At 46.2% G+C, this 26,070-nt stretch overlaps 1 protein-coding gene across 9 annotated transcripts in view; it reads left to right on the top strand.

Moving 5' to 3' along the window:
• Positions 1–26,070, top strand: part of LOC129630309 (uncharacterized) — a 213,439-nt gene that overhangs the window by 17,957 nt on the left and 169,412 nt on the right. For 7 of the 9 annotated variants that reach the window (XR_008703635.1, XR_008703634.1, XR_008703632.1 and 4 more), the window contains 2 exons: positions 14,439–14,499; positions 14,607–18,471. The exons of 1 other annotated variant lie outside the window; for it this stretch is intronic. Coding sequence is in view for 3 of the 8 variants with exons in the window: in XM_055550819.1 (XP_055406794.1) it covers positions 14,439–14,499; positions 14,607–14,702 (157 nt within the window). In the remaining 5 variants the exon portion in view is untranslated. Of the gene's footprint in view, positions 1–5,330; positions 5,456–14,438; positions 14,500–14,606; positions 18,472–26,070 lie in introns of those variants that run through there. One more of the 9 variants, XM_055550813.1, reaches the window with a different exon arrangement.

Raw genomic sequence — 26,070 nt, 5'->3', positions numbered from 1 at the left:
CGGTTTATGTGAATTCCTGTTCTTTCCATGCTGACTTTGGTCTCAAGTTCAAGGTTTCCACTAACAGAGGAAAAAGGTCTCCATGTGATGTAGTCCCACTGTGAAGTGCCACATCAGGAATGGGCTTCACAGGCCTAGCTAATGATGAAGTGATCGGGTGTGTTGTGTTTCCAGTTCGGTCCTGTGCTCATTTCTGCCTAGAGTACTCGGGGTTGAGGAGTGTTATTGAGGCCACTGGCCACATTTGGTAGTCGTCTGCTAGCACACGTTTCTACAGGGAAACTGATCCCCCTCGGGTGTCAGTCTTCCCAAGTCGAAAGCCTGAATGTTGAAGCTCTGTGCTGTTTGTTGTAACTGTTCCTGGGCCCTTTTTGAGAGTGGGGTGGTGATGCATCTCTAGCCGTGCTAATCCTGAATTCTGGCTGCCAGAGGGCATCCAGCCTGAGATGTGGCAACAGCTAAGTCGTGAGCTACCTTCAAGGTTCGAGCTTCTGAGGGAGCCTGCTCCACAGACCTGTCTCCCCCAATCACACTCACCTTGGTTTCCCAAATAAAACAAGTTACAAGTAGTGACCCAGGTGTAAAAGTAGCCAGAATCTGAGATAGTTAAAGTAGGCAAATTCATAGGAACAGAGTAGAATGGAAGGGGGAGTTGTTCAATGGGCACAGAGTTTCAGTTTTACAAGATGGAAAGGTTCTGGAGATGTTTCACACTAACATGCACATACTTAACACTGCCGTGGACTCTACATTGAAAAATGGTAACAATGGTGTGTTTTATTATGTGGTTTTTTTTTTAACAATTAAAAATTAGAATCCCAAATCTGTAAACTTTTTGACTTGCCAACTGCTGTGGCACTCCCAGTGCAAGTGTCACTCGAGACAGTCCTGTTAAAAATCCACTTCTCATTTCTCTCGAGGTCCCCTGGGTCCAGGCTGTGTTTCTCCTTCATTTACTTATCTGGGCCCTTTCGGGCACTGAGTGTCCTCATTGTGTCCTGGCAAGGTTTTGTTTTCAGTGCCCCCGTCAGAACTGCTCCTTCTCAAGCGCTGATGAAATTGAGGCCTCTAAGCCGCACGATATGAGTGAGGGTGAGCATCGGAATGACTAATGCCAGGTCTTAACCATCCATTTCGTGGATGAGTGAGCGACCTGTGGTCACACAGCTGTTTAGTGATGGATCAGGAATTTGAACTTAGGACCGCATGCAAGCCCAGTGTTCCACCCACCAAATTATTATGATTCCTAATGTATAGAGATGTTTACACATTTACCAGATAGATAAGATGAGCTTGAGCCTTGTATGTGGTGCTCAGGTGATACATAACTGAAGCAAGTCACACTCTGTCCCGTCCCGCGGTCATTTGTGTACAGTGTTCAAGAGCAGGAAAGAGGTGGGCAGCTCAGAGGGAGAGGAGATGTCACTGCAGTCAGGTGTATTTTAAAACGATCCTTTGAATAGAGGGTCAAGAGGGAAGAGTGCTGGGAGCCGCAGGAGACAGATGCGAGGGTGAGAAGGCAGCGTTTGACTCTGAGCAGAGGAGGATCCCTAATTACAGGGAGAGGCACCGCCGGGGCTCGGGAAGCTTCTGCCTGTGAAATGACATTCTTGGCAAATGAATGCATGTGTCATGCATTAATTAAAATAAGGGAAATAAGGAAACTCATATTTATTTGGCTTCAGCGAGGCTGCGAGCACCCTGATAAGTACTTTCACACTTATTATCTTCTTTAATTATCACAGCTGAATGTTGTAGACATTATTATCCATATTTTTACAGATCAGTCTGAGATCAGCCAGGGTCACATAGCGAATGGCAGCGCCAGGCCCACACCCTGCTGTGTGTCTCTTTGTAGGTCATTTTTGTGGGAGGGCTTGGCTGGAGGGGAGCGGAGGAGTGTGTCCCCGTGTCATGCTGTATCACCGAAATCACACAGGCAGGCAGTTGTTCTTTGCAGACTCAGAAGAAAACTTGGTATCACTCCCTGCATACTTGTTGCCCTTCTCCAGACCTCATTTCATAGTCTCTGAGATAATTTCTGGTTAAAGAAAAATCTGGCATGGTTTCTTTTGTCTTTTATCTTTTTTCCATTAGGAGTCATTAGGCCAAGTCACACAAAGAGCAGTCATCCCAAGGACAGAGAGAAAGCGGCTCTCTCCCTACAGCTCAGTAAAACCCAGAGCTCACGTCCTTGGCCACTGGACTTTGTTAAGGGCGAGGGCAGGGAACCTAGAACTTTCAGTGTGTAGGGCTTTGGGACTTGTGGGCAGGAATAACGGCTGGGGACAGAGGAGCCCACACACCTGGGGCCCCAAGTAGGAAAGGTGGGTGGGGTGGGGACAGAGTGGCCTCCCTGGGAGATCCTGGCCAAGTGACTGAAGGGCACCAGCGTCGGGGTTCTCCTCTAGTGCTCAGGACTCATACTGGATCAGAGTCTTTTCTCACCAACTGGAGGGAGCGAAGCAGGAGGAAGGCATCCAAAGTGTCCTGAAATCCACTGTTATTGTTAAAGTTGAGTTGGAGACTCCTGCTCAGTCAGAAACTCCTTTGACTGATCTGAAAAGTTGACCTCACTACCCCCGGGGGAAACTGTCCTTCTAAGTCACTCAGGCTACTGATGATCAGTGGTGTATTCAGGAAGTGCCGCTCCGGCGCCAGGTCGGGAGTGTGGGAATACAGGTGAGGGCATGCTGCTGAGTAGATGCCGCACCAACGGCAGCCAGTGGCCAGTGACTGACAGACTAGTTCAGGAGCCCTGCTCCAAGGTCATGGCACTCCAGTGACAAGGTGCAGTGTGTAAGCACCTGCACGGGCCCCGGGGTGGATAGAAGCCCGGCCCGCTTTCTGAGGCTGTAGAGGGATTTGACCACAGGACATTTAGGTCCAGGAGAGAGATGTGCACATAAATCACAGTAAGTGAAGCTCCGCTCTCAGCTGAAGTTAGCCTGGAAAGACGAGGAACCCTACGTTCACTTGTGTGAGTGAGAGCACCACCTCAGAAGAGTGGCCTGGCGGTTGGGCCTTGGAGCGGGGGATTTGTCAGCAAGGGCAGGTGAAGACGTGTGGGGAGCAAACCAGGTGGAGGCCTTAGTGGCTTCTGTAGAGTGTTAGGGGAAGCCAGCCCCAAGGTGAGAGGTCTAGGACCTTACGAGGTGGGGCTTCCTGTGACCTGTTGCCATTGAGGCAGCCCAGGGCATGTGCAGAGGGACCAGCATGAGGAAAAGTGGCCTTGGTAGCTTAGGAGTGAGGTACTGGGAAAAGTGTGGAAAATTGGAAAGGCTTTCTGGGGACATGAGCCTGCTCTGGGCAGCCAGCGTGGGTGTCTTCCAGGCTGCTGTGTCTTCCGTTCGGGGACCAATGGTGACATAGAAGCAAAATAGAATGAATGTGGCATTCACAGTCCTGATCAATGAGTGACGAGTGACTGCTTGCTTAAGTTATTCTCAGGTAGATACCTGAGCAGAGATGAGTGGATTGGGCCCATAGAGTTGAGTGTCTAGGTTGACACTACCTTGTGTGATGTGTAGTTTAGACTGGAATTTTCTGAAGGTGTAGTGGGGTTAGTGAGAGATAGATGCCGCCTCTGCTGTCTGCCCAGATCTCTGTGGCATGCAGAGAGGGGTGGCCTTGAACTTCTTAGCCCTGTTACTTGGCAGTATGCAGACACTAGGCACCTGAACTGCCTTTCCATTTATCTTTTGTTCCAAGACTTGTAGAAGAGGGCCAAGTAGAGGTACCTTGGTGTAGTACTGCAGCCAGAGTAATGTCTGAGCTAGTTGACTTCTGGGACTTCCTGATGGCTGGGAGTTTCTAGTCACGCTGGGGACAGGTTCCATGTTCTCTCTTCACTAACAGCAGCATCTGGCATGTCCAGGGGGAACCGTGTAAGATAATAAAAAATCACAAGGCCCTTGGGCCAGAGATCAAGGTCTTACAGGAACACATCAGGGGTTGCTGTCTGATGGGATAATTTCTGAATCCTTTAAAAAGCGTCTCTCTGGATAGAGAATTATTTCTTGTAGTGTTTATTTTTTCAGTCTTCTTATGGACAAAACTTGACTTTGGGGTTACTTTAGAGGAGTATCATTATCTCTATAGTATCTTACATCCAGAATAATGATGGCTAATGACGGAAATGACTGACTACAATTAATTGTTCATCTTACAGTTTGTTCCCATACTTTCAGCTTTAAAAAAAGTGAGTTTGAGATAGAATCTCAATCCCTTTTTGGGCTTTGGATCTTTTTACACTTTAAAAAGTGTTACTAAGGACCTCAAAGGGCTTTCTGTCTATGTGGATTATAGGCATCGATACTTAAAATAGAAATGAAGACTAAAATTTTACAAAAGTATTAATTTAAAAATAATGACAAACTCATTACACATTAACACAGATTACATTTTTATGAAAATAATACATTTCTAAAACAAAAACATTTAGTAGGAAGAGTGATATAAATATTTATGTCCACTTCTGTGCTCAGTCTCTTGCAATATGTTGTTTTAGCTGAAGTAGGTGAAGACATCCAGCTTCACAAACAAAGGAACTGAAAAGGGGGTTTCAGTAGCCTTTTCAGGTACTTGAGAGTTCCTTTGTGACCTGATACCAAACTTGACAAGTGGTAGTTTCCTGCAGATTATTTGCAGTGTGCAATCTGAAATCCTGTGTTAAGATTCCCGGTCTCTTCCTGCACTTTGAATAGATGTTTTACCCACGATGATGCATTACCTGACACATGGGTCGTTTGGACAACATTAGTTCACTTTTTGCAGAGGCTGAAAATGTTCATACATTTCATTATGTATAATATCAGGAAACTCATGGTTAGTGTTAACTGTCGTTTTCATCAGGACAGTCTTCAAGTCTCAGGAAACTAGAGAGCCCATGGTGACAGACAGGAGTTTTCCTAGATTCTAGTTTTCATTAGAAAGCTCAGATTGACAGTTGGCAATAAATGCCATCAGTTTCCTGTTATCTGAGATGTCTGCACCCAGTCTGCAGAGCAAGTGTGTAGTCACTCAAGTAAAAATGACGTTCAGTCGAGAAGATGCCAATTGAGTTTGCAGCTCAGACAGTTAGACAAGCGTTCCTCCTTGAGACAACACTGTGCTTGGGTACGTGACCTGATGTGGTTCCGTTTTAACCAGGAATATGATAAATATACATTAAAATACATGTGTGTGTATTTCATATCAATGTAAATAATGAACATGATATGTTTAACATAAATGTTATAATAAAAGGGTCTAGATTTAAAGAATTATTTTTTATTGCTTCTTCAAGGATATTCTTAATTGGAACTTTTTTTTTTTTTTTTTACTGTGAGCCCCTCGAGGTGAAGAATCTTTCAACTACTGGTGCCTTTGCCACAGGGTTTTGTATGAGAAGCCTAAGGAGTGGCCATCCAGTGCATTTGCATCCTCCAGGCAAATGTCAGCATGGTAAAAAAAGGCAAGCAGCGTTTTAGTATTATCTTGAAAGTCATTTTGATCTTGTTTTGTAAGGGTGTGGAATCCTCAAGAGTCTTGGTTTTTGAGAACTGCTGGTCTAGGACAGCAGCTGTAAAGAGCTGAGCCTCCCAGGGTTGGATGGCTGTTTGGTGTCCCGTGCTCATGGGTTGGGTTTTTTGCAAGAGACTCAGCTTGTAGCTGGTGGACCACTTTCAGCCCGATGACACTGTATTTGTAGGAGTGAATGTTTTTAAGGGGGAGTAGGTGGGAGGGGCCCACTCACCCCTGATGTCTTCAAGTGAACAAGAGCACATGGTTCTATTCCCTACCCAACCCTGAAGACAACTGACCTCTTGCCTGTTGCTGGAGCATGGTTGTAAGATGAACCAGGCCGTTTGTCAGGCTCTTGGCTTAGTGTGTTGGAGGAGGAGCCTTAAACCTGGAGTGAGTGAGGAAAGCAGAATGTGCAGGGCATATTTTAGAGCACACTTTTAACATCTCTGTGGATAGCAGAGACACAGAGAAAGGGGGAAGGAAAGAGATGGATACTGTGACCAAGCCTTATTCTGAGCTACAAAATTGAATACAAGAGGAATTTTTAGGGAAAAGAGTTTCTTTGTCATTCTACAGCCAGTATTGATGAGCATTTTCCCCAACTCAAGAGAAAGATCTGGGGACTTGGCTTTCACCCCAGGAGGATAGAGCACTGAGTTATTGGCTCCTCAGTGCTGCATTGACAGGGAGAGGTGATCCAGAATAGGGATGAGCACATGGTCCGGAGAGGGAATGGACGCAGGGAGGTGACTGGCCACTGGCCAAGCACTGCAGGCTCCTGAAGCTGCCCTCCAGTGAACGGCAAGCTTTCCTGACATGCAGCAAGCTGAGGAAAGATCAGAGGGGTGTGCACATGGAGCCTGGGCTCGTGCACAGTCTGATTACATGTTTGTAACAGCCCCGAGAGATAGAGTTGTGAGTATCATTTCTCTTTTACGTTCAAGGTCTTTGAGTCTTAGGCTTAAATGACTTGCTTAAAGTCACACTGTGAATAAGTGGGAGAGCTGCGAAGTGTGTGTGTTGCAGAATGACAAAGGGCAGAAAGTGCCGTTCTTGGGGGAGATGCGGCTTTCAGTGGGCTGAGTGTGAAGGAGTGAGGGCTGCTGGGGCCACGGGGCTGGGACCGCACGGAGACTCTCGCTCAGGACTAGGCTATTGGATGGGTGGTAGGTTTCACAGGCTTTGATGTCTATAGAAGGGTGTAATCTTTCTTCTTTCTGAAATGTTTTCTTGGTGATGAGGATAAGAGGCTGGAGCTTCTTCATAGTCTTGGCCCGCTAGAGGTTGTACAGTCTTAAGACTCGCTAGCAGATGATTCCCTGGCAGGGTTTGTGGTTATCTGGGGGGACATTAAAGTCACGGCTGCTGTGGAAAGGGACGTGGTGGGGACGGGTGAGTGGAGGTGTGTACGCTCCACACTAGGCCAGCTTTGTCTCAGTCCTGCAGCAAGGAGCCTCGCTCCCTCACTGTCCAGGCTCTAGGGACAGATTCCTATGGCATCAGAGGCCATGCGGCCATGGCAGAAGCTACATGTGAATTACAAAGCCTTCCGTCCTGTTTCCAGACAGAACATTATTGCCTATTGCTGCCCACTCCCCTCAATTTCAAATCCTAGAGTTTTATCCTAAGAAAGCACCCTTTCCCATCACACAGGAAACCATAATCTGGTAGAGCTGAGAGGGGGTCAGAGTTGCCCACCCCCCGCCCCACCCGCCCTTCTGCCTCCCATGTGCTGACGTGCACTCCTAGGACTGGTCATCCTGGCTGTCTCTAGACACACCTTCCCCAGGGTGAGTTCCTCCAAAAGGGTTCCTCCTTTTGGTTTCGGTTTAAAAGTAGAGTTTACTGGATGTCTTCCTTGTGATGTGAAACCAGTTGGGATGCCCCTTAGGCGTGTAGCTGTGTCCCCAGGGCCTTGCTCAGCCACTCGCACAGCACTGGGCCCGTTGCCTCCCCTGCTGGACTGTCAGCCACACAAAGGCAGAAGCCACAGCTGTGTTGTTCATCACAGGATCTTCCAGAGGGCAGCCCACTGCCCAACAAGTACTGGGGCTGAGTGTTTGTGGAACGTGTGCCTGCACTCTCGCACAGGCTGATCCTGCGTCTGAGTTCAGTTTCCAGGACTGTTGGCATCAGGGACACCTTTCTTCTGGGCCTGCTTCTGGGTGGGCTGGATTCTCTTGAGTATCACTTAGATATCAAACACTCAACAGCATGGCATGAACCAACACGTGTTAGGGCAACTGGGAACACTGGGATCTTCCTGTAAAACACTTCCCAATAATTAAGAGACTGGGAGTTGATTGGGATTCTTTCACCCTGACTAGTCTGAGTCATCCTCATCTGAGCTACAGCCCTTTGATCATCTCTGAGAACCTTCTCCAGGCCCTGGGACACAATTGCCTGCTCTGCACGTGGGGAGGAGATGAGTCATGTGGCTGGTGCAGCCCACTGCCGTTGGTAGTAGGAGCCTTGGTTGATGCTGGAGGCATCGGAATGTCTTCCTTCCAATTTTTTTTTTATTCATTTTTATCTTTTCTAGGAAGGATGCCCTTGTCCCTCTGAATGTCAGAACCATAAGCCCGTATGTTCTGACAGGTCTGGTTCTGGATAGGAAGTTAGTTTGATTTCTGTTGACGTAGCTTTGACTGGGCTATTAGAGGAGGCTACTGTAGAGCGGGGTTATCTGTACTTAATGCACGATAGGAGCCACGGCACTGTAGACAGACCTGCGACACAGTGCACCACGGCAGCCGGCTTGCTGTGGGGTCTGAGGGCGAGGCTTCTGTCTGCCAGCTCCTTGACAGGTGTGCATGGCTTTCTGTCCTACTCAATTGGGGGGTTGGTCTTGATTTCACAGCCAGCCTGTGCGGAGTGTGTCTAGGTCTGAGTCAGCATTCTGGAGCATCCACTCGTCTGCTGGGGAGCTGGCTGTCCTCTGAACACGGCTGCACTGGTGCCTCCTGCTGGCCCAGTACCGGGCCCTGTGGGGTGCTGACTCTCAGTGTCCCACTCACTCCCTCTTGTCTCCAGCCCCTGCCTTGTGGAGCCTGGGTCCTTCTGTTCTGTAACCACTGGATCGTTTTAACAAGAAATCCATGAAAAATGAGTTCACTGTTTTATCCTATGTAGAATTGTATTTTGGGGACAGCTGTGTAAAAGACAGTAATATATGAAAGACACACACAGAAGTGTGTTTAAATAATCCTGTTTCAAAGTCCACATCCAGTCTTCCCTCCCCAGCACAGCCTCATGAGCTTCTTCCCAGGGCAGAGGGACTGTTACCTTTGAGTTCTTCAACAAATTCAGGCTGAAATTTGGAGAGAAAATCAGTGTCCCGACTCTCTACCTGCCTCTTGACCTTTGCCCCCTGTGGGTAGGACCAGAGCAGGCTCGTCTCCCACCCTGGAGCCCACTAACCATTGTCAGCAAAACTCCAAGAGAAATGACAGACCCTGTGCCTCCTCCCCCGGCCGAAGCCTGATGCCGTAGGAAACAAGCGTGCTGCCTGCAAGGAAGGTCAGGGCCACTGCGGTAGACTCTGGGCCTCGCCCCACAGTCCAGCAGCGGTGCCGCCTCCTGGTCAAAGCGCCGGTTGAACTGTGTCTAGACTTGGGAGCACGTGGCCCAATCAGCCCTCCAAGGGCAACAGTCCCGTCCTCATGGCCCATTAATCCTGCGTCTCCGTCTCCAGGTGACCCTTATCCCGTGCCAGGGCCCAGACCTTTTGTTCTTTCAGGACGTAGTTTCTTTGTATTTAGGGCTCATTTGTTTTTTAACTTCCTTGCGTTTCAGCCACGGTTGTTTATTCACCTAGATCCCTTACTTTTAAGTGACCTGGGGGACAGGTACTGATGAGGTGGTGTTGGTGTCACACGGTTGACATGAGGCAAATCTCCTGATGGACAGACCTCAGGGAGGGAAGAAACTCCTTTTCATGAAAGATGGGGTTTGGGGCAGTTGGGCTACTTAAAACCCTTTTCCTCTCACTTCTCTGCTGGCCTGCACCTTTCTTATTTGAAAAAGTCTCCTCACATGCAGGTTGAAGGCACAGACTTGCTGATGGTGCCCCGAGGTCTCGTGCAGAGTTGGGACGTGGCCTGTGGTGGTGCCTGGTGACCTCAGCTGCAAGCCCACTTCCTCCTCGGGTCTCCCAGGTGGCCCCCAGTCATACACACTGTCCCTGTGAAAGCCCTTACGGGACACTGGATAGCAAACATGCTTCGAGGGAGAGATTCTTGGGAGTATCGTGCCCTTGCGGTGTGTAGAATTCTGTGATTCCTCCCTGCTCTCTTGGTCTGCGTCTCCTTTGTCTGTGAAGAGGCAGTGAGATAGGTGCTGTTTTAGGAAAGGCTGCGGTGGGGATCCTTGGTGCCTGTTTGTCCTTCTCTCGTTGGTCGCATGGCAAGTCTGGAGATTGTTTGCCTGGCCTTTTACTTGCAGAATATGGCTTGTGCTCAGTGGGTTGAGACTTATAGCTGTGCCCAGGCCTTTTACCTGGAAGGCACGGCAGTACCCGATTTCCCCACTCAGAGGCGCTCTGGTGGAAGGTCACGCACAATGACTGCAGGAGTTTCATGTCACCAGCAGAGCCAGTCTCTCTGAGCCCAGTCTGGATGGATGCCCTGACCCTGGCCGCTGCCTCTCCAATGGAGGGCACCAGGGGAACCACCGCATTTCGGTTGAGGAGCTGGTGAGGGAAGGAGGAGCCGAGTGCAGCACTGCTCCCCGTGTCCCTTGCTCATCCCCAGCAGCCTCCCTCCTCTCTCCAGAGACGTCTGCAGTGCGCCCACACTCACGCACTCAGGATGGACTGCCGAGGTCACAGCCATTGGAGGGTTGCATCTGCTTAGTTCACGTGCACCTCTGTGCAGTGTTCCAGGTTGTCATTGCGAGAGGAGCAGGAAGATCCCAGTATTGGCCAGTTTTGTTATCCTGAAAAATGACAGACATACACAAAGGAAGAGATCGACTGTCTTATTCATTATTTATCTATCACCTCGATTCAACAGTTACAACAGTCCTCCCGCGTTTGCTTTGTCTGTTATTTTTGTTTAGCCCAAGCATTTTAAGATACATCTCAGACATCATTTCATTGTTAAAAGCCTCAGTATACATCTCTAAAAATACAGACATTGGTTTACACAACTGCAAAGGCATCATCACACCGCATGCAGTGAGCCCGGTTCCTTGTGTAATCTGATACCTAGTCCCCTGGGCATCTCCCCAGTTGTCCCGTTTTAGCAGCTGGCTTATTTGACAAATCAAATTCCTAAGAAGGTAGATCCTCAAGTTACATTTGATTGTTATATCTTAGGTGTCTTTAATCTAGAGCAGCTCCCACCCCAACTTTTTTTTCTTGTTTTTTTTTTTTTTTTTTTGGCCATGGCATGTAGCATGTGGGATCTTAGTTCTCTGATCAGGGGTCAAACCCAAGCCCCCTGCATTGGAAGTGCAGCCTTAACCACTGGACCATCAGGGAAGTCCACCCTCCCCCCCTCCCCAACCTTTTCCATACCATTTACCTGTTGCAGAAATGGGCAGTTGTCCTGTGGACTGGCTCACATTTTGATATTTTTCTGCTTGTATCCTGGTAGTTCCTTAGTCCTCCCTCCTAGTTCCCTCAAATAAAAAGGAGTCCAGGAGGCGTGTTTGGCAAGAATGTTTCAGGTGATCCTGTGTGGTTCCAGTGGCATCAGGCCAGGTGGCAGGGGGTGTACTTGCTCCTCTTGAAGTATGCTGACATGATAAGGGGTTCAGGGGTTGATAGCGGGATCCTCAAAAGTATAAGAAGTTCTTGATCAGCCTTTCATCTGATGTTTTTACTCATTTCTTGCCATGGTCTGAATCATGCATTTCGTTACAGTTGCACATTTACTAGCTGGCTTGTTGCATTCTCTCGAAAGATAGTTTATAGAGGAAGACTTTCTTTCCTTTTAATTACCAAGTTTCAAAAAAGGTAAAAGTTGGTATTCTGTAACTTTCAGTTTAGTGCCTTGAGTCTCTCTCTCTCTCTCTGTCTGTCCCTCTTTTCCTCTCTCCATGCCTCCCCACCCCTTGTCGTTACTGTGAATTCAGGGATTTTGTATATTTAGTGTGTTTCAATGGATCACATTCATCATTCCTTCTGATGCTCAGTTGTCCCAGTTTTGGCCAGTGGGAGTCTATTCATAAGTTGGCATCTGTGTTCTTTGGCATGACTCCTCACATTCTGGCATAACAAGGTGTCCCAAGGCTCACAGTGTAAAGTGCTGCTCTGGCCTTGAGACCAGCCACTCTGCAAAGATCCCTATGCCATTTGGTGGAGAAGGTTCCGTAAGAGAAGGGACCACTGCTGTTGGTTATCATTGCTTACAGGCCTTTTTGGTGGATACCCTGAAAAAAAAAAGAGGAAGGAAAACGTGAATTCAAACTGATATTTCTAAATAAAATTTTACATTATAAGATTTTTTTCCTTAATTTTGATTTTATGTCAGTATCTCACTTCTTTCACTTCGAATCTTGGTTCCTAACAACATTACCATAATGAGTTATTCTACTTTATGAACATACATTTGTTATAACTCAGTTAAACTATGAAAGAAGTTTAAGTTCTTTGCAGCTTTATTTATCAACAGAATTTCCCCCTAAGTATGGACGCTCAGTCTCTTGTACTTAAAAGGTTTTTGTGGATAACAGGAAAGTTAAGGCTCACTTTCTTCATTTTGTTTTAATATTTTAGGAATTGCTTTTCTTCTTTATTTAATTTCGTTTTTCGAATTTATAAACATATGTTTCCAAAGCCAAAACAACATGTTACATTCAGAGAAGTTTTACTTCATCCTTTTCTTCTTCCTCCTGTTTAAATTCATTTTGTATTAAACAAAAACAGACTTTCAGATATAGAAAACAAACTTAACTGTTACCAAACAGGATAAAGGCGTGGAGGAGATAAAATAGGCATTTGGGATTAACATATGCACACTACTACATATAAAATAGAAGACAGCAAGGACCTACTCAACTCAAGCACAGGGAACTATACTCAATATCTTGCAATAACCATAATCTGAAAAGGAATATATATCTAGATGTATAACAGAATCACTGGTTGTACACCTGAAACTAACAGAGCATTATAAATTATACTTCAATAAAAAATTCATTTTGTATTATCTTTCTCCATGTTTACTTGTATACATCACATAAAGATATATGTAAATAATTCACATTCCCCTCCTTTTTTGCACAAAAGGAAGCAGGTTGGATATATTAATCTGTGCCTTGTTTTTTTTTCCTAGACAGTATTACCTGGGCCTGGAGAAGGGAATGGCAGCCCACTCCAGTATTCTTGCCTGTAGAATCCCATGGGCAGAGGAGCCTGGCAGGCTGCAGCCCATGGGGTCACGAGAGTGGGACATGACTTAGCGACTAAACCACCACCACCAGCACCTGGGCTTCCTTGTGTCAGTACATTGTGCTCGTCCCCATTCCCTCTTTTTGATGGCTGAGCAGTAGTTCCCTGTAAGGAAGCCCCATAGTTGATTCAGGCCCTCCCCAGTGGGTGGGCCTTGGGCTGCCTGCAGTTTTGCTGTGACAGGTACCGCATGAGTGAATAAACTGGCCATCTCCTATTTTGCCAGTATATCTTGGGATAGATCTCTAGAAATGTGATTAATCGGAGGATAGATGCGTATATAATTTTTCACACACTGATTATATTTTCTTTTGCTGAAACCTTGTTTGTTTAGATGAATTACATTATCTTGACACTTCCATCTGGAAACAGTACCGTTTATTTTGCAATTTTTTTTTTTTTGGCCATGCTACTTGGCATGTAGGATCTTCATTCCCCGACCAGGGATTGAACCTGCATCCCTTGCATTGGAAGCTTGGAATCTTAACTGCTGGACCACTGGGGAGGTCCCCTTATTTTGTGATTTTAATGTTAAAGAAACCTCCTCAAGCTCTTGTGTGCCCTGTCTTTGTATTGAACATATTATTGAGAATGTTATTCTAAGATCTGTTTATTTCATTAACTAAGTAACTGAAGTATCACTTGCTGAGCATAATACAGGACAATGAAAATGTAGCTGAGGCATCCTAAACCTCAAAAGATTTCAGATTGAGTACTTGGGGATTTTCTTCTGTGTCTATTTGGTGTATATTTTGTCCCATGTTGGTTATCAAAAGTCTGGTAATAAGGCAGTGGAAAATATACCTTTATCTGCTGCACCAGAATGAAGCAAGACATGTCTGCAGGAGAGAGGAGGTTTCATTAAGTACCCTGTGGATGCATCCAGTAGGTATCCATTGAACACCTCTGCTTGGCCAGAATGTAAGTGAGCAACATACTAAGTTCCTCCCTCCTGGCGTTTACTTTCTAGCACAGGAGACAGAACAAAAAGCAAGGAACAATTAGATAATTAAAGTTCACTGTACTTTGAAGGAATCAAATAAGAGATATAAATAGAGTCTCAGCCAGGAGCCTTCTTGAGGAAGAGGGAAGAGGGGCAGCTGACACACCCAGCTGTGTGTGAGGTTGGGGCGGGTGGGGCAGGGCCATGCAGGACCTTGGGTTTTAGGTTAAGGATTGGGATTCCAAGAACATCAGGAAACCATTGGGACAGTTAAGCGAGGGAATGACTCTTGATGCCGACATGTCATATGTTTACTTTCTCTGGATTGGAGGGCTCCTCAGTATTGTGTTTCAGCTCCAGAAGCAGCAGCATTGTTCCTTCTGAGGTTCCAAGTGGAGGGAGTTTTCCTTCTTGCTCCTTTGTGTAGACAGCTGCTTCTCATACTCACATGTAGGTCTTCTGAGGATTTCGTCTCTTTTTCAATAATATTAGCCCTTGGTGTTGCTCAGATAGTTACAGTCAGCGGTTGTAATTGGATTATGTGCTTAGGCTGTGAATGGGAGCATGATATCTACAAATTCTCTTCTTCAGACCTGCAAATCCAAGAGACACATATCTGGAAGAGAGAGCTCCTTCCTCAAGATCACAGAAGGTCTGTGTCACCACTGTCTCGCTTATTGGAAATTAATTATAGAATCCACAGCAATTTTCTGGATGAGAAAGGCGTTTTCAGTGTATGTGTTTACGTTTCTATTACAGGAGACCGCCAGAGCAACAGCGGTGCAGGGAGGCTCACAAGGAAGGACTGACACACCTGGACCCGTGGTGCTGGCTTCCGGGGAGGCTCCCATCTGATGCGAAGGAGGCAGGATGTCATAGTGACTCTGCAAGGGGAGGCTCCCGGGGACCGAGGCCAGCACGCAGGATTGCGCCCTCGGCCGCAGGGGACACTGGGCAGGCCTTTCCCTGCAAGTGAGACGAACGAGATTATTCTGCAAGAGGAAGATTCCAGGGGCTTAAAAGCACAAAGGTTTGCACCTTGGCAGCCTCTTGGAATGTTGACAGCTCAGGATCTTAAAGAAAGTGCTGTGTTATTGAGTTCCAGAGTTGATGTGGATATACATGTCACTTTATAATCAATAATACTGAGTGAGGAACACTATGCAGGAAGAAACCTTCCATAGAAAGACAGGCAGGGAAAAGCTTAGGCCGACCTCAGACCTCCCACATAGAGCCAACTTGAGATAAACGCCAACATGGCCAAATGAGAGACTCTGAGACAGCCGCCTGTAGTCATTGTAAGGAAATCTCTAAATCACGATACCAAATAGGAACCATGATCTACAAGTGCCCCATGTGCAGGGAGTTTTTCTCTGAGAGAGCAGATCTTTTTATGCATCAGAAAATTCACACTGCTGAGAAGCCCCATAAATGTGACAAGTGTGACAAGGGTTTCTTTCATATATCAGAACTTCATATTCATTGGCGAGACCACACAGGAGAGAAGGTCTATAAATGTGACGATTGCGGTAAGGATTTTAGTACTACGACCAAACTTAACAGACATAAGAAAATCCACACAGTGGAGAAGCCCTATAAGTGTTACGAGTGTGGCAAAGCCTTCAATTGGAGCTCACACCTGCAGATTCACATGAGAGTTCATACAGGTGAGAAACCCTATGTCTGTAGTGAGTGTGGAAGGGGCTTTAGCAATAGTTCAAACCTCTGCATGCATCAGAGAGTGCACACCGGAGAGAAGCCCTTTAAATGTGAAGAGTGTGGGAAGGCCTTCAGGCACACTTCCAGCCTCTGCATGCATCAGAGAGTCCACACAGGAGAGAAGCCCTATAAATGCTATGAGTGTGGGAAGGCCTTCAGCCAGAGCTCCAGCCTCTGCATCCATCAGAGAGTGCACACTGGGGAGAAGCCCTATAGGTGCTGTGGGTGTGGGAAGGCCTTCAGCCAGAGCTCCAGCCTCTGCATCCATCAGAGAGTACACACAGGGGAAAAACCTTTTAAGTGTGATGAGTGTGGGAAGGCTTTCAGTCAGAGCACCAGCCTCTGCATCCACCAGAGAGTGCACACAAAGGAGAGAAACCATCTCAAAATATCAGTTATATAAAGTGTTTTGCTAAGAGTTAAAAAAAAAAATTCTTAAAACCCATAAGTGCCACTAGGAAGGAAAAACCCTGTAAATACCTACATTGATCCAAGAAATTTTTACAGCAGGACCCACCAGAACATTGTTTTCCAGGAGGCATGTGTGAGGGTGAGGTTTTGGATTCATGCCAAGTGTGTTGCACAACTTGTGAATCTGGAGCTCCTGTGAGTGTGTGCCCAGGGCAGGCTGTGAGGTCCCAGTCGTGGGTGTGCATTTCCTGGGATTCTGGTGGAATAACTACACAGGAAACCATGGTCGTTGCGCAGCCTCCCAAGTCACCTTCTGTCTACACTTTACCTAAAAGTTACCCCAGATACTGCTCCATTTCAGGAACTCACGATCTTCTCTTGATCCCAGCATACCGGTAAATGCATCTGAAAATGGCCAGCTCCCACCAAGTAGTGTTCTGGTACTTCAGAGGTTACCACCTGGTTCAGCCTCTCCATATCTGTCCATGTATCCTATTACTTCTGCACTCACTTTACCCATGTATCCTCCAAATGCCCATAACTATCCACCCCTTCCTAGATGGCATCAAATTTCATTTTAGGTTTTAGGTGACTCATGATGGCCACTTTGCCTATCAGAGAAAATCATTGGCAAGCATACACGCCCTTGAACTTTAATTTTGTGAATTCTGCTAATCACTGTGTCACTATGTTAGACTTAATTTTCTAGTGGCTACATCACATATTTTTAACTTGAATATTTTTTGGTTTTTTTTTGGGGGTGGGGGGGAATAGCTGAATGTAAATAGGGAGGAGGAAGTGAGCGGAGTTAGGACTTTTCTCCATCCAGAACTGCCCTCTGGGGCTCCTTTAGTAACACGTGGAGCCACTTTCCCCTAGGAGAAGTGGATGGTAGGAGGCGTCCCTAATAATAGTTTTTGTTTCTGTAATTTTTGGCAATAATGTGTAGGATTACATATCCGTTCCTTTGTAGGAAGGAATGTCTCTTAACCTCTCCTTTTCTTTCTTCATTCATCGGACAAGTATTTATTGAACACCTCCTATGTGCCAGGCACTGTGCCCCTTGCGGGGGATACCACTGAGTAAGACAGACAAGGGCCCTACTCTCGTGGAGTTGACTTCTGGTGGAGGAGACAGATGATAAGCAAGTAAACAAATAACGTAGTGTGAGATAGTGATTAAGTGCTATGGAGAAAATAACCTAGGGTGATGATTTAGAGCGGTGGGGGGTGGGTGAGGGTGGGGGGCGGCAGTAGATAGCGGTCAGGGAGGCCTTTGTGCGGGCGAGGGCGGCCCGGGGTGGCTGCGGAGCGCAGGTGCCCAGCTTTCGCAGGTGGGTCGGCCTTGCGGCGCGCAGTGGGCGGAGCAGAAGGCGTGGCCCGGCGGTGAGTGTAGTGAGCAGCAGGGTGGGGGAGATGCTGAACGCTCAGTATCCTGACGTTTATAGGCCCTTTTTTTTTTTTTTTTTTTTGCTACATTGATGATAAAAACTCATGTGGAGGAGCTCCAGGAATGTTTAGAAGACCAAAAGTCCCCAATGACAACAAAAAGCAACCAAGTTTGAACTTTGTTTCTCTCCTCATTCCTGTTTTCGTTGATTTCCCACATGTAGTCCTTTTTGCTCAGGAAGTCTTTGGGGGAAATTAAGGCTTTTTGAAAGCTCTGAACTGGGTGATCAGGTTAGCAGTGTCTGTCCACTGTCTTGAGAGGCTGGAAAATGAACTACCCGAAATAGTCACCGAAATACAAAACAAAGCTTGATTTTCTCTTCATATTTGAATTAATTTCTTCTGTTTGACTGGAAGGGGTTTTTGTATAACTAAAACCTCAGGCATAAAGGAGATTTAAAAGGGGCATATGACTGAGTGGGTGAAAGTAGAAGATGGGATTTGGGGGGGGGTATATGTGTTACCATCTGAATTTTCATCTGGATAGCTCTGTTAACAAGCCTTTGGGAAGTCACTTCACATAATTTTCCTCCTTTTTGCAAAGAGAGGGCTGGCTTAGTTATTTGATAAAGCCCCTTCCAGGCCTGAATTCCTCGACTACGATTTACTGTAGTGTCTTAACACTCTTCTTCCATGTCACAGTAGTGTGGAGCATTAGAGAAAAGCCTAGACTTTTAGTTGATAGCGAGCCAGTTGAAATATCATTAATAGAATTTTAGTTTTAGGAAAAATTGGTTTGATTTCTAGCTTTATTACTATTAGGTATGTGAGCTTGGGCAAAATCACTTAATCTTTGAGTCTAGTTTTCTCACGTACAAAATGAGGACATTAGGCTAAATGATTTCCGAGTTTCCAGCTAGTCCTAGAGTTCTATATTTCTACATAGTTGAATTATTTTATCATGCTGTTGCTGGGGAATATGACTAACACTTTTGAAGCTACTAATTTTATGTCGAGCTTTAAAGTCCATAATTGTTATCTTTGGAAAATATTATTTGACCTACAGTATGTCCAAATCAATTTAATAAAATCACTTTATAACAGGGTTCTGTGCTTGACATATGGTGGTATGAATTTGGTGGGGGGTGTGTGTGTCTGTCTGTGTGTGTGTGTGTGTGTGTATGGTGGAGTGGGCTTGTGCATTATGTCTAGGTGACCATATGATATAGTGAAGAGGTTGCCGTTAATACTCAAACATGGACAACAAGCCTAAACTGGGACCATCCCAGCCAGGATGTGAGGACACCCTGGTCCAGGGGACAAGCAGTTGACCAAGGAGTCATGAGGTCTGTGGCAGACTGGAGAAAGCCCACCTTCCTGAGAAGATGGCCTGCTCAGCGGTAGCTGTTTGTTTCCATCGTGGAAACCAGGCCTCAGGGTCCCACCTGGTCTGCTCTTTTAAGGAAAAACCAACAATCCAGATTTTTACTTAAAATTTAATTATTTTTAAAGGTTAGCAATTAATTCACATTTCCTGTGTGACCCATTTTGGTATTTGTATTAAGGAAATGGCAACCCACTCCAGTATTCTTGCCTGAGAACTCCCATGGCCAGAGGAGCCTGGCGGGCTGTACATCCACAGGGTCGAAAAGAGTTGGACATGACTGAGCGACTAAACAGTTATCTGTATGCTGCCCATAGGCTTCTATTTCACTTTGCAAGCTCTGCTGTGGCCCTTGATGGCTGTCACCCACCTCTGCTGAGGCCTGACACCTCTCAGCTAAGCAATGGTGGCCCAGACCCGAGCTACAGTCTCCAATAGAGGGTCTGGCATCCATCTGCCTCTTGGGGCAAGTCTATGCTCCACTTCTGGTTGAGGCGGAAGTAATCCAGACAACCCTTTCAGTGTGAGTGGGGGTGGGGCAGAGAGGTCACAATTCCACTCACGTTCACCCATCAGGTCACTCCTGTGCCTGCTGGGGGTTCAGGTATGGGAGTGAGAAGTCACAGCTCACTTCCCAGTTTCCCGGTGCCTTCCCAGGGGCCTTCCAACTCTTGGTTCAGTTATTCCCCCAAATTTAAATTATTAAGCAATGTTTTCTGTACAGCCTGCTGTTATCCTCAGCAATTTGAAAATAATAAGTGAAAGCAAATATCAGAAGATAGAAAAAATACTCAACGGTGAAATCAGACCCTGAAGAGGAGGTGAGAAAGAGGTTGATAACATCACAGGGCAGGAAGCAGATTATAAGTAGGATTGCTGAGTTGGTATGTGGATTGAGATGAAGAGGGGTGGGGAAGCTGAAGGTGATAGAGCCCTTACCCTGTGACCTTGAGCTTAACTTCTCTGAACCTCAGGTTTCTCATTTGTAAAATGGTTTTGAAAATAACATAACCTGGGAGACATTTGAGAAAATGAAATAAACACATATAAAGTACTTGTGTGCTGTCGCTTCAGTTGTGTCCGACTCTGCAACCCCATGGACTGTAGCCCGCCAGGCTCCTCTGTCCCTGGGATTCTCCAGGCAAGAACACTGGAGTGGGTTGCCATTTCCTTCTCCAATGTATGAAAGTGAAAAGTGAAAGTGAAGTCACTCAGTCGTGTCCGACTCTTCACGACCCCGTGGACTGCAGCCCACCAGGCTCCTCCACCCATGGGATTTTCCAGGCAAGAGTGCTGGAGTGGGGTGCCATTGCCTTCTCTGCCTGGTGTGCATAAGGTAGAGTAATTCTGAGGTCAGAAGGACACAAAGACATTTTAAATAAATCATTCTCACCTTATGTTTTAAAATATTAAGAGGCACACGAGCAAATCTGGAGATTCCTGGGCCCTGTGTTTGTTACATGTGTCAGCGGAGGTCTTGGTGGGCTGTGACCCATTGAACCAAAGCGCTTTCATTGTTCAGATGCAGGTATAATGTTGGAGAAGGAAATGGCAGCCCCCTCCAGTATTCTTGCCTGGAAAATCCCATGGACAGAGGAGCCTGATGGGCTATAGTCTGCAGGGTTGCAGAGTCAGACACGACTTAGTGACTAAACAGCCAACAGTTATAATAGATGCAAATACAATACAGTTTTAGAATAAGATAATAGCACATGTATGTTGCTCTTAATGATTTTCAGGTGAATTTACACAATTTATAGCCTGTTTTGCATGTACCCCTTTGGTCCTGCTCCCCCATACTGCTTCAGAAAGTGGGTTCACCCTGACCTGGCCTCCTCCTCTGTAAAGTTGGTCTTGGCCCAGGTCTTTTCTGCATCATGAATTAGAGTGGGAGTGTCATGTTGAGTTTTTAAACCTAGGATCTATAGATGGGTCTCAAACAGATCCAGAACCTTCTTAAACTGTATGCCGAGTTTTGTTTACCTGTGGGTATATAGGCGTTTTTCGAGGAAGGCCGTCTTTTCAATTTAGCTTGTGACTCTAATGGATAAAGAACACTGATTGAGAAGAACCTTCTGATTGAGCCACACAGTTATTTGTTGTGCAGGGACCTTGGGAAAAGGGACACCTAAGAGGTCAGAACAGCAGTGGGTCACTGGTGTGAACCAAAAGCCGGGTAATAGCAAAACAAAAAAACTAACCCTGTGCTGTGTTGTGAGGCAAGAAGACACTGTTGGCGTAAGGTGAAAGGTCCGTGTATACCTGTTACAGTGGGCTCCGTGCAAGCCTGTTACGATACAGTGTCCTGTGCTCAGGGGAGAAGTCCTGTGAACAATGTGAGAGAGTCTGTGTAGGTGAGAACAGCTGGGTCCTTCAGAAGGACTGGCTGGACACGCAAGGAGTCAGCTCCATGCGTGGAAAATGCCGGAGCCACAACTGAGTCTGGCTCTTAGTTGCAGGAGAGGCAATTCCTGATGTAAAATTGGAGTGAGGGCCCCAGTGCTGGGGTAGGTTGTACTTAGATTCAAATAAACCTATTCACATCCCTTGGTGTCATGTCCTTCCATGTCTAATTTCTGTGTCCCCCTTCACTTGCTTGGTATACCAAATTAAGGAAATATCTCCCTGTTCATGGTTAAAGCAATCACCTTGAGCCTTCAGCCTGTCTGTTTCCCAAAGTGTCCTTTCTACCCCGGTGCTCCTCTGCCCTTGCACATCCCCTCCCTTTCTGAAATAAGCTCAAGATGCACAGGGACTTAGTCCAGAGGGTGAGTCCTCCTCCTAACATCCTGTGAGGAATTAGCTCGAGATGTCAACTAGCGACCAGCAGGCCACACAGCATCGCTGCTGCCAACAGTGTTTGGAGAAGAATCAGTTTCCTACGTACTGTATGCCAAGACAGCTCACCCGATCCAGTACACATCAGGAGAAGAAATCAGAAGAAAGAGAAGCATAAAATAAGATGGCAAGGGACTTCCCTGGTGGTCCAGTGGTCAAGACTTCACCTTCCAATGCAGGGGTTGCAGGTGTGATCCCTGGTTGGGGAACTAAGATCCCACATGTCTCAGGGCCAAAAAGTCAAAACATAGAAGCAAAATTGTGACAAATTCAGTAAGGACTTTAAAAATGGCCCACACCAAAAAATCTTAAAAAAACATAAGAGAGCAGGAGTAGATGTCAACATAGTACTCATCATAGTGAGGCCCTGGTGGCTCAGGCTGTAAAGAGTCAGTCTGCAATGCAGGAGATCAGGGTTCAATCCCTGGGTCAGGAATATCCCCTGGAGAAGGGAATGGCGACTCACTACAGTATTCTTGCCCGGAGAATTCCATGGACAGGAGCTTGGTGGGCTGTATAGTCCATAGCGTCACAAAGAGTTGACTGAGCGATTAACACTTTCCGTTTGCATTCTAATAAATATGAATGGATTAAATTCTGCTGTTTCTGGACACTTTCAAGTTGAACGGTAAACTTCACCACAAATATGTGTACAGGTTGATTATAAGAGACCATGTACGAGAAAGAAGTGACACAAAAGGCTGAAAATAAGAAAGTGAAAAAACATACAGGAAAATAGTAACAGAAAGCCAGTGGTGGCAGCCTTGCCAATAAAATGCAAGGTAAAAAGCATCCATTTTTGCAGGGAATAAGTTGTCAAGGTAAATAGTTATGTACCTTTGTTCAACTAAAAACAGCTTTGAAAGAGAGTTTATGTGTTCAGAGGTACAGTGAGACATTAATTCCCAACAACAACAGAACATGTTAATCCTCATATCTCAGAAATCTGCAAATCAATTAGACAAAAACCAACCATCACTGTTAACAAACTTGATCTATCAGCTGTCTCTGAACTTTGTGCCAACAAACCCTCTTGGAGCATTCATAAAAACTGACCATGCTTTATCCCAGAAAGAAAATCTCGTCAGATTCCAAAATGCATAAATCCCACAGGCCACATCCTCTGACTGTAAAACATCTTACAAATCAAAGGTGCTGAGAAGGAGACAAAAATTCCTATGCACTTGGAGATTCACAAAAAACGAGCAAAACATCCCTTCCCCTTCAGGTTGACAGCTGGCCAGGAAGTCAGTGCATGTACAAACTATTTAGAGATGAATGGCAGTGACAACACCATGTAACGTATCTCAGTTGTGATGGAAATGAGTAAAAGTTTTTATAGCCTTAAATATCTATTAGGTAAGAAGTGTTAAAAGTAAACTGAGCTGGGGACTTCCCTGGGGATCCAGTGGCTAAGACATCATGCTCCGGGCCAGGTTCGATCCCTCGTCAGGGAACTAGATCTCACGTGCTGCAATGAAGATCAAAGATTCCAAATGCCATAGCTAAGACCTAGCACAGCCAAGTAAATACATACTAAAGAAAAACCGTAAACCAAGCCTTTGAATTTAATATGCTTGATCTTTATCAAGACCATTTTTTGTGCTTGTTCCTTTCACCTATCACTGTGCTGAGTCATTCTGAAAAAATAAGGATAACCCATAACATACAGCACTGTTAGGACCCCAAGGAGTTGTTGGGGGGCAGAGGAGGGGCCCCCTGGATCCCGAGGAGCCACACATGGATAAGGTTGCCTAATGAAGTGCAGAATGCCTGGTTACATTTGATTTTCAGATATTTGGCCTACTGATGCTAAAACGTACTCATCGTTTATTCATCCATCTGAGATTCACATCTAACTGAGTGCCTTCTATTTTCATTTGCCAAACCTGGCACCCCTGCCTGAAGGAAGGAGGGCAAGGGGCTCTAGTGTTCAGGGGAGGAGTGTCATAGGGGAGTGAAGGAGACCCTCGGTGGGGTGAGTGGATAGCCCATTGGGCCAGACCAGAAGCAGGGAGACCTTTCTGGTTTCTGCAGTAAAGAGAGGCTGCACACCCTGGTGACAGGGATGCTTCCCAGGCAACGGGGAGAGGGAAGGTTCTGGGTTCACAAGAATAGTCTGATCCAGGATTCCTGGGCACCTGGACCCTGGCAAAAGCCCGTGTGGGCCCAAGGACTGAGGCCGGGGCTGTTGGGGGAGAAACCTCTGGTGACGATGGGGGTGGGGATTTGGAGCACAGTGTGGAGGCAGGGATCCAGGTGGGCACATCCTCATGGCCCCTGAGAGGGTCCAAGTGGGGCTGTCTAAAGCATGGACCCCAGGGCAGGGCTCCTGACCAGATCCAAGGGTGGTCCAGACTGACCACATGCCTACAGAGACTGAGTTTGGGATGATATCAGGCCAGACCGCCCCAGTAGAAATTTCTTTTTAAAAAAAAATGTATATTTAAATACATATGGCTTTGATATGAGCCGTTTTTAAAGTCTTTATCGAATCTGTTGCAACACTGCTTCTGTTTTGTGTTTTGTTTTTTTGGCCACGGGTGCCTGGGATCTTAGCTTCCTGACCAGGGATGGAACCCACAGCCCCTGCCTTGGAAGGCAAAGTCTTAACCACTGGACCACCAGGGAAGTCCCGCAAAAGAAATTTCTGCCCCATGTGAATACATAAAAGTAATATTTACAGAACAGTCATTCTGAGGAAAGGAAGGACGAAAAGCCAGAGTCCGTGAACTCCAGCTGTCTTTGATCACACATCCAGGGCACTCTCCAGTTGGCATTCTCAGGTCGCTTCCTGATTTCCCCTGTGTTTTGATCTCATGTTTGGCAAGGTGCAGACCTGACTCAGACCAAGCGGCGGGGAGATGTGTGAATAACTCTCTTTCCAGCGTTAAGTGTCTTCCGTCTCAACAAAAGTGCTAATCAATATCCTCAAGAGATCCTTGTACTGCAAGAAGCCTGAGAGAAAGATTGCTGTCAACCTCAGTGCTCAGTGCGGGGCCTCCTCAAAGGCTGGAGAGGCCAGTGTTGTCAGGGACCCCTGCAGGGAAGTGGCTTGTGATCCCCATCAGCTCTGAAGCATCACCCGGGGTCTCTTCTCTCTTCTTTTCTTCACTCTCAGAACACGCACTACATCATGCCTGTTCAAGTTTCCCAAAGTCCTCGGGCCCCTCTGATCACTGCCTCGGAATATCGACACAATTTTAGTGCAACGATAGATGGTGTGTGTGTGTGGTTTTTGTTCAGTTGCTAAGTTGTGTTTGACTCTTTGAGACACTATGGACTGTAGCCCGCCAGGCTCCTCTGTCCATGGGATTTCCCAGGCAAGAATACTAGAGTGGATTGCCATTTCCTTCTCCAGGGAATCTTCACAGCTCAGGGCTTGAACCCGTGTCTCCTGCATTGGCAGGCAGATTCTTTTACCACGGAGCCACCTGGGAAGCCCCCAACACAATTTTAATATGCACACCAATGGGGTGAAGCAATCACTCAATAACCCCCTTGAGTATGGAACAGTAAAATAGATACATTTGCTTTAGAATTAATTCTATTTCATTTGCCTTCATGATTTAGTCTTGAATAATATAATCAAATTAGCTGACAGTACTTAAGCAAACTTGAGTTATGTGAGTAATTGAGAAAGAGCCAATTATTTGATGGAAAAAAGCCAAGCTGGGATTCTTTTTTTTTTTTTTTCTCCTGGGTAAAGAATAGTCATCTAGAAGCTGCTGACTCACTCATGTTTATTGTTGTAGTCGTTCAGTCACTAAGTCATGTCTGACTCTTCAAGCCCCTTGGTCTCCACTATCTCCTGGAGTTTGCTCAAACTCATGTCCTTTGAGTCGGTGACACCATCCAACCACAGTTGAATACTAATCATACACTAAAGAGTTTTATGTTCTCTGGATAGTTTGGGGTATTTGTTAAGACCATGAAATAGTGAGAGATGTTCATTTTCCTTTTATAAAACAAAGAATGCTCTCAGGGAGCCTCCCTGGCTGTCCAGTGGCTAAGACTTCACCTTCCAATGCAGGGGGTGCGGGTTCAATTCCTGGTCTGGGAGCTAAGATCCCACATTCTTTGCTGCCAAAAAGCCAAAACATAAAACAGTAGCCATACTGTGAAAGTGAAGTCGCTCAGTCGTGTCCGACTCTTTGCGACCCTGTGGACTCTAGCCTACCAGGCTCCTCCGTCTATGGGATTCTCCAGGCAAGAATACTGGAGTGGGTTGCTGTTTCCTTCTCCAGGGGATCTTCCCAACCCAGGGATTGAAGCTGGGTCTCCTGCATTGCAGGCAGATGCTTTACCCTCTGAGCCACCAGGGAAGGCCAGCAATTCTGTAACAAATTCAATGAAGACTTTAAAAATGGTCCTTGTCAAAAAGAATGTATCCTCAGACTGAAGAACAATTTGCTTATTTACGTTTTACTAGAAATAATGTTGCTATTGTCTTTATTAGAGCTGATACATCCATCCATCTATT

Source organism: Bubalus kerabau, chromosome 16 (genome assembly GCF_029407905.1).
Source record: "Bubalus kerabau isolate K-KA32 ecotype Philippines breed swamp buffalo chromosome 16, PCC_UOA_SB_1v2, whole genome shotgun sequence".
Lineage (NCBI taxonomy): Eukaryota > Metazoa > Chordata > Mammalia > Artiodactyla > Bovidae > Bubalus > Bubalus kerabau.
Note: the sequence above shows the minus strand (reverse complement) of the source record. Positions and strands in the feature narration are given on the sequence as shown.